Genomic DNA, 16,548 nt, shown 5'->3' on the forward strand with positions numbered 1-16,548 from the left:
AAAGAACAATGGCTAGTATAAAAATGATTATCATCTGTTCATGCAGCTTTTAGTTTCATGTGGAGATCATAAAAATGGCCGTGTTCTAGATTTTTTTTTCCTCCATCCTCTTCTTTACGCCTTTTCTTTAACTTACAACTTCATATATATCTTTTTTTTTTTTGCCTACTTGAATGAAGGAACAAAGGGTCAGACGTGTCAATGCGTTGGTGTTACCTGAAACGGAAATTAGGACGCATCTAGTTAAGGTTGGTACCACTTTTTTTTCTTCTTTTCTGGGCAATCTACACCGTGATGAACTGCCTATCAATCAAAACTAACTGTCATTTTTTTTTTTTTGTTTCCTTAGAAAAAGAGAGTGACGATTTCACTGAGTCATAAATACCTTCAATCTCCGTAGCATCTAGTTCTTTTGTTGCATCGGTCAATAGAGCGGCTAATAGTCAATCGATCTGCAAAGTCCAATTTCGCTTCTCAAAATCAAATGCATCTCTTAATGAAAGAAAGAAACGTATCCTTTTTAGAACACATTCATTTATTCAAATAGATTATCTCACCTTACACATAATCAAATTTTTTTTTTTTGTATCAACTGATTATTAACTCGGAATATGAATACCATGTGGTTAAATCAAAAGAATGAAAGACAGCGGAGTACGTTTCCGTGACAACCTGCACCTTGGCTTATCTTACTAACCACCCTTCCCTTTTTTTTTTTTTTTTTATTATTATTATTATAATTTTTTGATGCATTCAGTTGATGAAAAATATCATAAGAATCTAACATCATCATCCATTTATTTTAGCCCATCCATCATTGTAGGGAATGAATCATAGATAGAGAAATGACGAAATCAATATTTTATTGTTTTGAAGACATGCATATTTAATAAAAAAGATAAAAAAAACTCCGGGATTCTCCTTTTTTCCTTTTTAATATGATGAAATTGGGTTCATGTACCGCATGCATGGGTTCATAGATAGGCAGACAATTGTTTTCTTCATCTCCTTATTCCTCATTTTCGGTAAAGTACAACAAAATAAAGCAGTCGAGATCATCTATATATCTCTTTTCCACTCTTGTTCCTTCTAGTCTTTTCTACTTAACTATATCTATACAATAATAGTGCAAGTAACTCCCCTGAATAGATGATTTTTGACTTCAAGGCTTGTCACTAAGGCACGATGGTTCGAACATCTTATCTCTACTACTGTATAAAACTTAACGAAGAGCAGGTAAGTCAATTCGTCTATCTTCATATATCATGCATCCATCTGTCATCCATTATCATCCATCATCCATCACCACATATCGTCCATTATTATCACATCATTCTAATTCACATTTGTTTATACTTTATTTTATTTTTCAACTTGTTTATTAAATATATATATAAGACTAGGTATTATAAATAAAGATAGAAAGTGAAGTAATGATAGTACAGAAAATAATAAAACAAAAAAAAAAGGACAAATAAAATGAATAGGAAATGAAAATGATAAACTAAACGAAAGTAAAAAAAAAAAAAAAAGGGGGGGACTTTGATATATGTGGTTTTACATATCCATCTTGTCAATAGAACCCTTTTCTCGATCAGAGACAACAGGAGTAGTATCAGCACGGAGATCACGGAAAGCCAAGATACCACCACCAAATACTTGATCCATTTCTTCCAAAGAGCGACCCTTGGTTTCAGGGAAGAAAAGGAAGATAGAGACAGTCATGACAAAACAACAACAGCCAAAGAAGATATAGGTACCCCAAGTGATACTAGCCAACATCACAGGACAGATTTCAGAAATGACAAAGTTGAACAACCAATTGGCAGCAGTAGTGATGGAAGTACCCTTTGAACGGACAGACATAGGATAGATTTCAGCAGGATACACCCAACCTTTATAAAAAGAAATAGAAATGGATTAATATCGATATTTGATTCATAAAAAAAAAAAAAAAAAAAAAAAGTACTTACCACAGGGACCCCATGAGGCAGCAAAACCGGCTACAAAGATATAGATCATAACAATACAGAAGTAAGAGGCACTGAGGTTGCCACCCATATAGACTTCATTAACACCAGAGGCTGGGTTGTAAGAGACCTTGCCAGTAGCAGCCATGACAATACCACAAAGCAACATAGCAGTACCCATAACAATAGCACCAATCATCATCACCTTACGACGACCCAATCGATCCAAGAACAAGATAGCAGGAACAGTAGCGAACATGTTAAGGACACCATTGACACCAGATGCAATCAAACTAGCAGAGACACCACTGATACCAGCTTGTTGGAAAATAGTAGGAGCATAGTACATAATGGAGTTGATACCAGTAAATTGTTGGAAGATTTGAACCATGATACCGAGAATGAGACGACGACGTACAGATCCCTTGAATAAACCGACATAACTAGTAACAGCCACTTGCTTTTCCAATTCAATTTCGTTCTTGATTTCTTCAAATTCAGCAACCACAGCAGGATTAGTCTTGTCACCATGAGAACGCAAGTAGGCTAAAACTTCCAAACATTCATCATAACGCCCCTTATTAGCCAACCATCGAGGAGAATAGGGTAAGAATAAGACACCAACCAATAAAATAAGAGCAGGTACAATTTGAATACCAAGAGGAATACGGAAAGCAGCTTGATTATTGAAATGCATTTGAGTACCAGCACCTACCCAGAAGGCTAACATGAGACCAACAGTAATAGTGAATTGTTGGAATGAAATTAAACGACCACGAATTTCCTTGGGAGCTAATTCTGACTATAAAAGAAGAAATCATATTTGTATTAGATTTTATTTATCTTTTTTTTATTATTATTATTATTATTTTTATTATTTTATTTTTACTTACAATGTAGAGGGGTACAATCATAGAAAGTCCACCAATACCTAAACCAGCAATAGCTCTACCCACAACCTATTGATAATTATAAAAGTTAGAATATAATATAAATAAATAAATAAATAAATAAATAAAAAAGTGTAGTTTCTTACCATGGAGGCATAACCATTAGTACCAGTTTGAACAGCAGCACCAATAATAAAAACGATACAAGATAAGAAGATACTTCTCTTACGAGAGAAAGCTTCAGAGCAAGGACCTAATGAAGAAAGAAATAAAAGAAAGATGAATTAGAAAAAGAAAGGAAGAAAAAAAAAAAAGGATTTGAAAAAAAAGGAAGACAAATTTAAATTCCGTGTCCTATTTTGTAAAAAGATACTTACTAGCTAATAAGGAACCCACAAAACAACCAGCCAGTAATAAACCAGTGATGGTACCTTGTTCCAATGGAGAAAGAGAAGTAGTACCATTCATTTCCATTTTAAAAGGATCCATTTGGAGAATACCAGAAATGACACCAGTGTCATAACCCTTTTAGAAGAAAAAAAAAGATTATTTAACATATATCATAATAAATAAATAAAGAAACTTACAAAACAGAATCCACCAATAGCAGAGAACAAGGACACCAGGTACACTTGTTTAGTGGCACCACCAGAACTAAACATCCTTTATATAATATATAATAATAATAAAAAAAAAATGTGATAAAAAAAAAAGAAAAAGGGAAAGAAAAAAGATTTCAAAAAAAAAATCGTTGAAGAAAAAGTATCGTTTATTTATATCAAAGAAGGGAAAAAAATCAATAACTGGTAAGACGGGACGGAGGATGAATTGGGAAGTTGGAAAACCTTAAAACAAAAAAGAAATTCTTTATTGGTAAATCTATCCATTTATTCAATAGTTATTTTACTTTTTTTCTTTTTTTTTGATACAATAAAGGATAGAGTTATTATCATGTATAAAAGATAGAATCATGATAAATAATGTAGTAAATATTAACTGTATGATTGTTATAATATAATGGGTAGTCTCCTTATAATGACAAAAAAGGAAAACCCTTTTCTTATGAATGGTAATGATTGGATGGAGAATGAGGGGATACAAAAGAGACTTTACCTCTTTCCATCAAGGTTATCCCACAGTCTTTTTTTTCCAAGCGGAGTATGATGATGCGGGAAACAAGGAAAAAATGAAAAAGGAAAAAGGAATTGAACCGCCAAAAAAAAGAATCAATGTAGTTGGTATCACAGAATAAAAGAAAACTTGTATATTTTTATACAAGTGTATTTACAACTCAATATATACATATATTGATTTACATATTTACTAAAAAGAAGAAAACGCCAAGTGATCATCAATGATTAGAAAAAGAGAGGGGAAGAAGGGGAAGACTCCACACTGGTTCTGTTTCTCCAGAGTTGCTGGTTTGATTGGGTGAAAACCATTACCCCGCCTTCCCCACATGAGTTCTTTCAATCTCAGGTTAACTCATCATCCCAGGTTCAGTTTTATATGATTGGTCAATAAAAAGAAGGGCCTCTTTTTTCCGCAAGTCCCATCCTATTTGTTCCCCTTCATCTTTTTTTTTTTCTCATCAAAATTCTCTAAAATGGGAATGAAACAAAAAGGCATATCAAATCATTTATAATCATCATATCTGCATTCAGTCATATCCATAAATATTATATCCAAATGTATGTAAATTGTTGCATAAAAGAGGGGGACTTTATTTTATATATAAAGTATAAACTAAAACTATTTATGATGATGAATGTATATAAAAATATGAGTTCATAAAAAAAAAAAAAAAGGTGATCAAAAGCAGTAGTGTTGGCATTAGTCAGTCATCATGAAGAAAATCGATTTCCGATAGGCCAGCAAAGAATTCACCATTCAAAAGAATCCCTGAGGTCTAGATTATCACTTATTGTTTGCATTCTACATGACAATATACATCCTTCTTGTCCTTGACCTTCCTATCTTTCGTTAATAGTTGTCCAATGATCCAAAGGTTAGAATAGCTGAAGATGTCGTGTTTCCCTGTAAGTTTTGTCGATGATTTCATCAAATATAGTGTTGTATTCTTTTACCGAATCTTCCCATCATCAATCACTTCCTACTATTAAGATTGTATTCAGATCCGTCAATAATAGCCGTGGATGATCATACGTTTCTTCTTTTTCCTTGTCATTTGTTGATGTTTATCGACCATATTAAAGTGCTCTTTTTCTTGATATGCTCGTGTCAGAATCAATTATTCGTTTGTTGAATCCTTGCTAATCATATCTTCCACTGATCATCATCCACTTAACTTTCTTGTTGATTTCTTGACTACTTGTTGCTCTCTTCTATCAGAACTCTTTTGACCCTGTTTTAAAGTAGCTTTTTCCCTAAAACAATAGAATGACCAAAATGTTATCACTAGTCGGCGAGTTTCCCGTATACTATGCACTTCTAATCGAGTTTATGATGAAGTCCATTGCTGTCGAATATCCAGTAGCATTATAATAAATAGCGTATATGTATATATAAGTGCTCAATTGTATTTTGCTTGCATCTATTGAACAGGCATGTGGCTGATATTTTGTCCACCAAGGATAACACCATTTCTTCCATTATTAGAATCGTTCACAAGAGTTATGATCACAAGTCTCCCTCAAAACAAAACTAAGTATCATCCAACGCCGTCTCTTTCATTGTATCAAACATTGTTCCTAATAGTGTAAAAATTTATTATGAAGTAAAAGCAAAGGTAATAAGAAAAAAAAAAGAAGAAGAATAAAAAGGAACGACCGAAAAAAAGGGAATTCCTTCCAGATGTCCCACATGTCTCTTACCAGATTTGAATGTCCGTTCTTTTTTTGAGTGTCTTTGGAAAGATACATTCGATCCCTTGACGTTAAATTTAGTAACCAAAGGATGATGTGAAAATGATGATCTATTTTACTCTTTTCATAGGTGAATAAACACTTTTTTTCTTTTTTTTTTTCTAGTTAGATCTCATGATGATGATGATGATGATTTGTCGCTTAGTACACTACCGAAAAAGTCTTTTATTTCAATGACGTTCCCTTTCCTTTTTTTATTTTTTTCCCAGAGTATGCACTCCGCTTGGAGGAAGAAGGAGAAACGGAATATTTAAACCGATAAACTTAGAGTAAGGACCCTTGTTTATCATCCTTCTCACTTTCATGATCCAATCAAACTTATCATTGAACAAGGGTCTTCCATATTTTGAAAAGATGGGAATTTTTTGAAACGATATTTGTATTAGTTACACTATCTGGGAAACTATAATCATAAATAATAGTAAAATGATATTTTATATATTGTATGATTCATCATCTTTTTATTTTGGTTGAAAAAAAAAGGGTGTGATACCTTTTTGGGGAATTCCCATGGAATAAAGCGGCTTAAATTCTACCATTTAAAAAAAAAGTGCACCCTGTTTTCTTTTCAATAGAAGCGGGAAATCAAGAATGGTAGTACGAACTCTCAAATGTATACTCATATGGGAAAAATGGGCAAAGGAGGTAAACCTGAAAAAAACCGATCCCGTTTCGATCAGTCACCTTGATGACATAGGCAAGGGTATAAAAGAAATATTGATTATCATTAAGATACGATGACAGAAGGATATTCAAATGAAAAGAAGAGGAATGATTTGATACGACCAAATATAATAATGTACAATATTTTTTTTTATTAACGTCTTGATCAAAAGAAGATACTGTAAAATGGTCAGATTCCAATCGTTAGTTTCCAAAAAAGGATATCAATAGGAAGAATCATAATATGTATATAAGACTGTGAATAGTAATAATAAGAAAATATATAATTGAATACAAACAGATACAGAAATATAAAAATAGAAGAGAAGTAATGTATGATACTAAAGTTAAGGGTGATAATGAAAGGATAAAGGGAATGATGGTCATTGATAATGATGATAAATATAAACAGAAGAAGAAGAAGAAAAAAAAAATAATATGTATATGTGACCCTAAAGCTGGATCAAAGAAAAATTAAACGAATTCATCCTTGATATTTTCCATCTTGAGATTCCGTTTTCCTATATTATAAGAGTTTAAAACAAAAAAGGAATATTGATTGCTTTTTTTTTTTTTTTGCTCTACTTACCACTTTGACTCGCATTTCGATTCACATATATCACTTGCCGAGGTTCATAACCACCATATACAATGCGTTTCCCAGGTACCGTTCGACTTCTACGAAGTTGAGGTAATGTAGTGCGTGCAGTACATTCATCTTCACCCGGTACTATAGAATCCAGTCCTGTTCCCGAGAATGAGCCTGTTGCTAAGGAATAAATAGTTGATGCACGACGATCATTATCATCATACGATGTCATGCTGCCTTGAGACGATAATTTTCCATTGTTGGTCAGAGTAGAGTTTCGAGATTCATCAAGTCGATTATAACCAGTATTTTTTGTTGGTGTTTTCACTGTTATTTTTTCAAGATTGGTGGATTGAGGCATACTAAAGCTTTCTTGGTGTTCAATTAAAAACTGTAATACTTTTTGCGAATGTTTGTAACTGGATGGATTCAACCGATCATTTGGATGTGACAAAATACCCTAAATTAAAATTTAATACATCAATATAAGTATTACCTTTTTTTTTTTTTTTTTTTTTTTTTTTTTTTTTTTTTTACCGGTACAAATACAGCTGCCAAACAATCAGAAGCCATTTTTGTATATTTTGAAGCTGTAGAAAAGAGAGCCAACAAGTCCAGAAGATATAACAATAAATATTGATGAGGTAAAGGTAATTTTTCAATCAAGGTTTGAAAGGCATCCACTTTTTCGTCTTCAGAAGAGAATGTTTGATCTATACAAATAAACTATGAATTATTATCCTATACTTTATTTTCTTCTTCTTCTTCTATATTTTACCTATTGTTTCTTTGAATGAATAATAATAATCCAAAGTGATAACTGGTTCTGGAAGATGATTGATAAATCGTCGTAAAATACTAGCTGCATCATGAACACTGTATCCACGCCAATCTAATTGAGATCCATAGGTATCAGGTGTATCAAAAATAGTTTGTAACATTCGAAGTCGTCTTGCACTACCTGGTAACCGAAATATACCTTCCGTTGTCATGCCTATTAAAAAAAAAAAGTCAATCATATATGCTTTCATGTCATTCTTGTACTACATACCCTCTTCTTTTAAAAAAGATCCACATTTTGCCACAATGGTAGGAATGATACCATAACATTGAGATCCAGTATGATCGTCAATGTAAGATATACTTGAGTACGCATATTCGAGAGATTGTGTCAGAGGAATACCAAATACACCTTTGTCTATATTGAAATAAGTATAATTATTATAAAGATAAAAATAGTAATAGTTTTTTTTTTTTTTTTTTAACTTTACCAACACTAGGAACTTTCATATCTTTGAAATTCTCTGCTTTAGGATGAGCAGCTGTCACTTTTTTCCACCAACCACGTACCAAAGCTTTTTGACTACGAGTTAATACTCCAGGTATTTCAAAAGAAGACATATATATATTAATAAACTATTGAGAGTTTTGGTAATCAAGAAAAAAAAAAAAAAGGAGAGAAAGAAAGAAAGGAAAAAAAAAAGAAAAGAAAAAGGAAAAAAAAAAGAATGCTGGAATCGAAAAACGTAAACCATTCAATCCATTAAAGAAACATTATTGGTCAATTTCTTACATCAAAGAAAATAATGGTTTTTTTTTTCTTTTTTATCTACCAAAGAGACCAAAAAATAAAAAATTATTCATGTTTTATATGTTTATATTAAACATCAAAACAAAACACATAAAACATAATTTCATTACCTTTTTATTGGGTTATCATGCATTCCCTCATTTATTTATTTATTTAATCTATTGTTTGATTGAATTGAAACTAAAAAAAAAAAAAGAAAAAAAAAGAAATCTAAAACTCTACATAATTGATTGGAAGAATTCATTGTTCTCCGAATCATAATATGGAAGTTGAAGAAGAATATTTTTATTTTAAGTCAGATTAGAAACAAAAAAAAAAAAAGATAGTGAATTTAGCATAAACGAACAAATGATAACATATTATAATATCACGGAACTATTTTCCTTGTGACCCAACAAGAAACTTTGAAATCACTGCAAAAATTAAATATGGGCCAAAAAAAAAAGTGTCTATGCGGCAATTGAAAAATTTGTATCTTCTCTTTGCCAAGATTTGGATTTTCCTTTTTTTCCTTTCTGTTCTTCTAATTTACTATATATTTAATATCATGGCCACTTCACAAATACCACTTATTAGTGTACCGTTCAAACGTACAGATGATATTGATTGGATAAGTCCTTTAAGAAGATATATTGCTCAACATTATCAAGACGATCCTGAAAAATACACGCAAGAAACTTATTCTCTTAACCGCTTACGCCAAGATATTCGTGGTGCAGGAAAAGATATCACTGGACGTGATCTACTTTATCGTTATTTTGGACAATTAGAATTATTGGATTTACGTTTTCCCGTTGATGAAAAACACGTCAAAATTCTTTTTACTTGGTAAACCAAAAGAACAATAAATCACATTATTCTATTTATTTTAACTTTTTTTTTTTTTTTTTTAGGTATGATGCTTTTAGTGGACGAACAACTTCTCAATATTCGCTTGCTTATGAAAAAGCTAGTGTGATATTCAACATTGCAGCAACTTTATCAGCAATAGCATCCATGCAAAATCGAGCAGAACCCGATGGTCGTAAACGAGCTTTCCATTTTCTTCAAGCTTCGGCTGGTATGTTTGAATATATAAATGAAAACTTTTTACATGCTCCTTCCCAAGATCTCAGTCGTGAAACGGTACATTTATTGGCAGAACTCATGTTGGCTCAAGCTCAAGAATGTTTTTTGGAAAATAGTATACGTGAAAAGAAGAAGGATGGTTTGATTGCAAAGTTGGCGAGTCATGTAGTTTGGGTCTATGGTAATTTGGTCGATGATATTCAAGAAGCAACAAATGCACGAAGTGTTACTATCGACAAAGCATGGCTTTTAATGTGTCAGATCAAGCAAAAATACTATCAAGGTTTGGCTCAACAATATAAAGCATCTGCTTGTGAAGCTCAAGGCAATTATGGTGAACAAGTTGCTCGACTAGGTGTGGCTGAACAAGTAGGTAAAGAAGCTGCTGGAAAATTGGCGACATCTCTGGTGCAACAAGTAGCTAGTTCCTCAACAACAACGTCAGCATCAGGATCCCCAACAAGTCATGCAAATGGAACTTTACCTGCGGATAGTGGTATCGTATTACAAGAACTATGCAAGGCATTGGCAGCAACTTGTGGTGAAAAATACACAGCAGCTACTCGTGACAACGATATGATATATCATGAGCATGTCCCACAAGAATCTATTCTTACACCTATTGATCGATTGAAGGCTGTACAACCTATACCAATGGCAGAACTCTATGGTAGTGGTCAAACTGGTTCAGAGCAAATGTCAAAAGTGATTGGTGCGGATATTTTTGCCAAATTGATTCCTCTTAGTGTTCATGAAAGTGCATCTCTTTATTCGGAAGAACAAGCCAAGCTAGTACGTGCTGAAACCGACAAATGTGATGTGGCCAAGGCGGAATTAAAGGCATCCATGGAGTATATGAAGTTACCTCAATCTCTGGACAAATTCAAACATTCTGGTAATCCTTATCAAATTGACAAACAAATGGAAGACTTGATGTTACCTCCATCCAATATCTTGGCTCTGGCGGATGATGTTGCTAAAGAAGAAAATACTGGTCAAGGTGTACGCCAGAACATGGAACAACTAGAAACTTTGAAAACAAAAGCAAGAAACAGTTTGGATCAAGTGGGATTGAGTTTGGATCAAGAAACAAGAGATTGTGAAAGCATGCGGGTTAGTTTTTTTTTTTTTTTTTTTTTTTTTTTTTTTAAAGGAAAAAGAAAAGTTCTTTACTTATTATTTTCCCTCAATTTTTTTTTTCTTAGGTGAAATATGGTGATCTTTGGTTACAGGCACCTTCTGGAAGTTTGACAAGCCATTTCAGACAAGATCTTCGAAATCATCGACAATCTCTTGAATCCGGCACTCAGTCTGACAGCAATCTTTATCGACAATACGATTTGATTAAAAAAGATTTGGACATTTTACGACAAGGAAATCAAAACAGGGCATTGGAACGTATTTTTGTGGAGCAGTTAACATCGGCATTAGATCGTGATAACAGCAATAATAAGAAAGACGTTGGAGAAAATAGTCTATTGGATTTGGACATTGAATCTTCTGATACAACAACGGAAACCAATACATCTATCAAAGTACAACAAGTGGAAAACATCATCGACAAACTATTCAAATTGGAAAAAGATCGAAACGAAACTCTTCAAGACCTGAAAGAAAGAATGCAACAAGATGATATATCCCAACTTCTTATTTTGAACCGAAAAACCAATGCTGAACAACATTTGTTTATGTCAGAATTGGAAAAGTATCGACCTCATCAACAACGTATTACTGCAACTATTCATCAACAACAACAATTGATTCAAGAACTGGGTACAGCATTTAAATCATTGATGGAAGGTGAAGAAGCTAAAAAGTTACAAGCTCAATGGGACAAGGTGGAACGACAAAAACGACTTTTGATGGATCAATTAGTACGAGCAAGAGATTCTTATCTAGATGTGAAAAATGGACTTGGGTAATATATATAAATATTATGAAAACAAATCAACAAGTCGATTAACATCAATAAATTTTGTCTTATAGGAAAGGAATTGAATTCTATACAAATTTGAATGAAGCTATTGATGCTTTGGGAAGAAATACTCAAACATTTATTGAAGATCGTGGACGTGAACGACAACGTATGGCGGATGATTTGGAGACAACACAAAGCAATAGGGAACAAGAGATACTGAAAGAACGACTCAATATGTATACAGCCAGTGCACCTGAAATATCTCAGTTAGTGGATAGAACGAAGCAAATGACCATGAATGGACAGTCATCAACATCACCATCTTATAGTTATCCAAAGACAACCCAACCACCACCGCCACCACCTGTACCTCAACAATATTCTCAATCTTCATCTAATAGTCATCATTTTTCAATTCCTGCTCAAACTTCACATCCTCCTTCTTCTTCTTCCGTATCGCAGAGTTATTACAATTCGAATGGAGTCAATGCACCTCTTCCTCATCATCGACAAGATTATACCTCCACGATGTATATGTCCTCGGTACCTCCTCCATCGATGATCTCGGCTCCTAGTTTGTACCAACAACAACCATCACCACAACATCAACATTATCAGCAATCATATCCACAACAACAGCAGCATCAGCAGCAGCCAATAAGTAGTAGTTATTCATCAGGACCGACTCCTCCACCTATACCTCCATTACCTTACAATATGGCATCTACTGGTTACCAACAACATCAAATGATTTCACCTCAGGGGCAACAACAACAACAACAACAACAGCAGCAGCAACATATTTCCCTTCAGCAATATCCTACCTACCAGTCACAACAACCTCAACAACCAATGTATTCACACCAACAATCACCACCATCTGGTCAACAAAATTATTTTAATGGGTCATTGATGGATTAGCCTTAGTTATATAGTATTATAGTTTATTATTATTATTATTTTTATTATTATGTATTATGTATTATGGATATATGAATAAAAAAGGAAGCTCATTTTAATTTGAAAATGACAAGAAAGAGAAAAAAAAAAGGGGGGGAGGAATACGGTGGTTATCGAGCTTCATGGTGACACAGCATGTTTACAAAATATCTTCTTCTTTGGTACCTTGATGGTTGTTGTCATTACTATGGTTACTATTTTACCGTTTATAATTATTTACAGTATTGATGGATAATGAGAGATAAGAGTAGGACCAAAAAAAAAGGTTCTTTGACTTTCTCCCTTTGTTACTCCCTTCTTTATTTCTAAACTTTATCTTCATAAAAAACGTGAATGAGTATGAATCTTGTTTCCCTCTCCTTTTTATGTTTATTGGTATTTTTTTACTTCAATGGAAAAGAAAATGACTGAAAGGTAAATTACTTGATTAAGAAGCTTGGATTCTCTTTTTTTTTTTTCTCTCTCTCTCTCTCTTATTTTTTTTTTTTTGCTGGCATGATCTTGTAGGCCTATTGAACGCTAGGATCCAAAATAAAAAGTCTAGGTGGTCCCTGCCCTTTTTGTCTTGACTCCTTATTTGGCATGTTGAGATATTTTTTTTTTCTGTTTTACCCCTTGATCTGATCTTTCTTCCATTCTTGTTTCTTTTTGAAATGACATTCAGAAAATTTACCATCATCTTATATAAAAAATAAAAAAAATATTAATAATGTAGAGGTAAGAAAATTAATTGATTACCATATCTTGTGCACATGTAAATATAAAAGCAATAGTTAGACATATATATGTGGGCTTATGTGTGTGTATGACAAGAATCATAAAAAAAAATCAACCTCCCTGTCTTCTATTTTCGCATTGTTGCGCCAATCCCCTAAAAAAAAAATTGGAAGTATGATAAGAGACTGAAGGAAATTAGATGTTCATTTTGTAATGATCAAGATATTAATACAAAATGAGGGTGATGATTCAATAACAATAATAATAAGAAGAAGAAAAAGAAAATGATGAAGAAGATATAAAAATGATGACTTTTATATATATATATGATGACTCCTTAAGATTGGTGATATTTTTATGATACATGATCTTCTTTTTTTTTTTTTGATTTCTCAAATGATGATTATATTAAGATTTTGCATGATCGTATCTTACTGATTAGATAGTTTCCGGGTTAGTGCTCCGCTTACTGACAAAGTAAAAAAAAAAAAAAAAAAAAAAAAAAAAAAATTACAACAATAATAATGACAACACCACCTCAAAAAGAGATCTATAAGTAACATTAATAAATGAGGAGGTAGTGTACGACGAGAAAAAAAAAACTTTTTTTTTTTGTAAACTAGTCAAGATAAAAGAAGTTTAAAGTAAATAGGGGTCGATTATTTGTATCCTGTCTCTTCGGATTTAAATTGATTGGCTAATACTCAATCACCGCCAATCCCATTAAAGAACTCGATTTTTCTAGTTAGACTTTTTCTTGATTTTTTTTTTCTCTTTCTTTCTTTCTTTCTTTCTTTTTTTTTCTTTTCTTTCTTTCTTTACTTTTTTTATTATTATTATTTTCAAACCTTTGATAATACGGTTACCCCCACCTTCATTCTCTCTTTTACAATCTTTTAAAGCAATTTTATTCTTATATTTTTTTTTATTAAGAGTGATTTATTATTTAGGCGTTTGTCTTCTTTTTTTTTTTTAATTTTATTTTTTATTTTTTCCATATTACCATAAATCATTATATCCTTTCCTCTTTTGATTGTCACTGTTATCCATCAATCTGTGGCATCCTTTTTTATTTATTTATTATTTTATTCAATTTTTATAAATCATCAACGGAACTATTAAACTATGGGGTGCTGTCAATCCAATGAATCTCAAGAAGGCAAAGCTCGAAATGAAGAAATCGAAAATCAAATTAAACGTGATAAAATCAACATGCGAAATGAAGTCAAGTTATTATTACTCGGTAAAACAAATCAAAAGAGAAAGTGCGGTTAATAAATTATGCAAAACATGTCACTTGTCAATAACTTTTATTATTTGGATTGGTTCGGAGATACTAATGAAAAATGGTGTTGTGTGTGTGTTTTGCATTTATACTCATTTATTTATTTATTTTTTATTGATTTAGGTGCTGGTGAATCAGGTAAATCAACTATCTTGAAGCAAATGAAATTGATTCATGATGGTGGATATTCTCGTGATGAAAGAGAAGCATTCAAGGAAATCATCTTTTCAAATACTATACAATCTATGCGGGTCATTTTGGAAGCAATGCAACATATGGATGTCAGTCTAGAAGATGATCATCGACATTATGCCACTATCATCATGGAACAACCTCCTCAAATTGAACGTGATTTCTTGCCACCTGAAGTTACTCAAGCCGTTAAAATCTTATGGAAGGATCCTCATTTATTAAGTGTATTTGAAAGAAGTCGGGAATATCAATTGAATGATTCCGCTAAATAGTAAGTCTGTGTCTATTTCTCCTTGTTTCTTTTTCCTCCCTCTTCTCCCCTTAAAAAGGAAATCAATCAAAAGACTCACTCCTTTTTTTTTTTTTTTTAGTTATTTTGATTCTATTGATCGTATTGGTGATGTCAATTATATTCCTACTGATCAAGATGTATTACGTTCTCGTGTCAAGACTACTGGTATTACTGAAACTACATTTGTTATTGGTGATTTAACTTATCGAATGTTTGACGTTGGTGGACAACGATCTGAACGCAAGAAATGGATTCATTGTTTTGAAAATGTCACAGCCATTATTTTCTTGGTAGCTATATCTGAATATGATCAAGTTTTAATTGAAGATGAAACTGTGGTAAAGTATATATATATATATATATATATATATATATATACGCATATGTTATCTTGATGTGAATTAATCACTCCTTTTTTTTTTAAAATATATATATATATTGATCTTTATTTAGAATCGTATGCAAGAAGCTTTGACTTTATTTGACTCTATTTGCAATTCTCGTTGGTTTGTGAAAACATCAGTGATCCTGTTTTTGAACAAGATTGATATTTTCAAGGAAAAATTACCCAAACATCCACTCAAAGAAAGTTTCCCTGATTTCTCTGGTCCAAACACGTATGATGCAGCTGCTGATTATATCTTGAATCGATTTGTGTCCTTGAATCAATCTGACTCTAAACAAATCTATACCCATTTTACTTGTGCTACTGATACGGAACAGATCAAATTTGTTATGGCTGCCGTCAATGATATCATTATTCAAAATAGTTTACGTGATGTTGGTTTATTGTAGACTTGCTCTTCTCTTTTTTTTTTTTATTTTTATTATTCACTTTATTATCTTCACCTTTAGTATAATACCAATGTTTCTTTCTTCTCTTCTCCTTAGTTTATCATTCCATTCTTCTTCTCTCTTGGTCAACAGGAGTACAACAACAACAACGACAACAAAAAAAAATATCATTATGTGTATATCTTCTTTCTTTTATATCAGTCCCTTTTTCTTTTATTTTTATTTCTTTTGATGATTCTTATATTGTATTAGAGAAATAAAAATTGGATTCAATCTTTTTATATATATATATTTATTTTTGTTTCTCCTTAACAACTCTCCTCTTATTAGTGTTCCATATTTGGAAAAAAGGTATATAGTAGTGGCTTGATTACCATCACATGATTTCAAATAATAAATAAACAACAAATAAATGATAAAGATATATCATCATGATAAATGATTGTTAATATATATATATATAATGAAATGATATACCACAACTTTAATATCAGAGAAAAAAGCATTTGTTACCATTATAAGCCCCGTCTTTTTTTTTGATTCTTAAAAATTCAAACGAAGATGCGGACAAGAATTTAGCCAATGATGATTTAATCAGGCCTGTTCCATTTAGATGAACTTGGGTTAGATTTGTTTATTTGCTCTCTCTTGTCGTTCTTTATGATCAATATCATGTTGGGAATTTAAGCCGGATCCGCCTAATTGGAAACTGAAATATTGTGACCTGGAGGAT

The 16,548-nt window shown here is 32.2% G+C and overlaps 4 protein-coding genes across 4 annotated transcripts; 2 read left to right on the forward strand and 2 right to left on the reverse strand.

Annotated features, from left to right (window-relative positions):
• Positions 1-1,531: 1,531 nt before the first annotated feature.
• On the reverse strand, positions 1,532-3,579 carry BX664DRAFT_329313 (general substrate transporter). The gene is made up of 6 exons (XM_051544757.1): positions 3,448-3,579; positions 3,238-3,385; positions 3,007-3,113; positions 2,864-2,929; positions 1,974-2,772; positions 1,532-1,895 (listed from the first exon to the last, which is right to left on the reverse strand). The coding sequence occupies exons 1-6, from the start codon at positions 3,520-3,522 to the stop codon at positions 1,558-1,560; spliced, it is 1,533 nt and encodes a 510-aa protein (XP_051401714.1). The 5' UTR covers positions 3,523-3,579; the 3' UTR covers positions 1,532-1,557.
• A 3,182-nt stretch (positions 3,580-6,761) lies between these two features.
• BX664DRAFT_329317 (Rho GTPase activation protein) lies at positions 6,762-8,446 on the reverse strand. Its single transcript, XM_051544758.1, has 6 exons — positions 8,269-8,446; positions 8,049-8,195; positions 7,776-7,991; positions 7,535-7,710; positions 6,998-7,457; positions 6,762-6,929 (listed from the first exon to the last, which is right to left on the reverse strand). Exons 1-6 carry the CDS (start codon positions 8,396-8,398, stop codon positions 6,883-6,885), a joined length of 1,176 nt encoding a protein of 391 aa, XP_051401715.1. The 5' UTR covers positions 8,399-8,446; the 3' UTR covers positions 6,762-6,882.
• Positions 8,447-9,063: 617 nt separating this feature from the next.
• BX664DRAFT_278117 (BRO1-like domain-containing protein) lies at positions 9,064-12,670 on the forward strand. Its single transcript, XM_051541392.1, has 4 exons — positions 9,064-9,416; positions 9,482-10,769; positions 10,862-11,574; positions 11,643-12,670. Exons 1-4 carry the CDS (start codon positions 9,136-9,138, stop codon positions 12,493-12,495), a joined length of 3,135 nt encoding a protein of 1,044 aa, XP_051401716.1. The 5' UTR covers positions 9,064-9,135; the 3' UTR covers positions 12,496-12,670.
• Positions 12,671-14,173: 1,503 nt separating this feature from the next.
• BX664DRAFT_329322 (guanine nucleotide binding protein, alpha subunit) lies at positions 14,174-16,090 on the forward strand. Its single transcript, XM_051544759.1, has 4 exons — positions 14,174-14,494; positions 14,660-14,999; positions 15,100-15,358; positions 15,474-16,090. The coding sequence occupies exons 1-4, from the start codon at positions 14,377-14,379 to the stop codon at positions 15,813-15,815; spliced, it is 1,059 nt and encodes a 352-aa protein (XP_051401717.1). The 5' UTR covers positions 14,174-14,376; the 3' UTR covers positions 15,816-16,090.
• Positions 16,091-16,548: the final 458 nt, after the last annotated feature.

This window comes from Halteromyces radiatus, assembly GCF_025201355.1.
Source record: "Halteromyces radiatus strain CBS 162.75 chromosome Unknown BX664scaffold_3, whole genome shotgun sequence".
Lineage (NCBI taxonomy): Eukaryota > Fungi > Mucoromycota > Mucoromycetes > Mucorales > Cunninghamellaceae > Halteromyces > Halteromyces radiatus.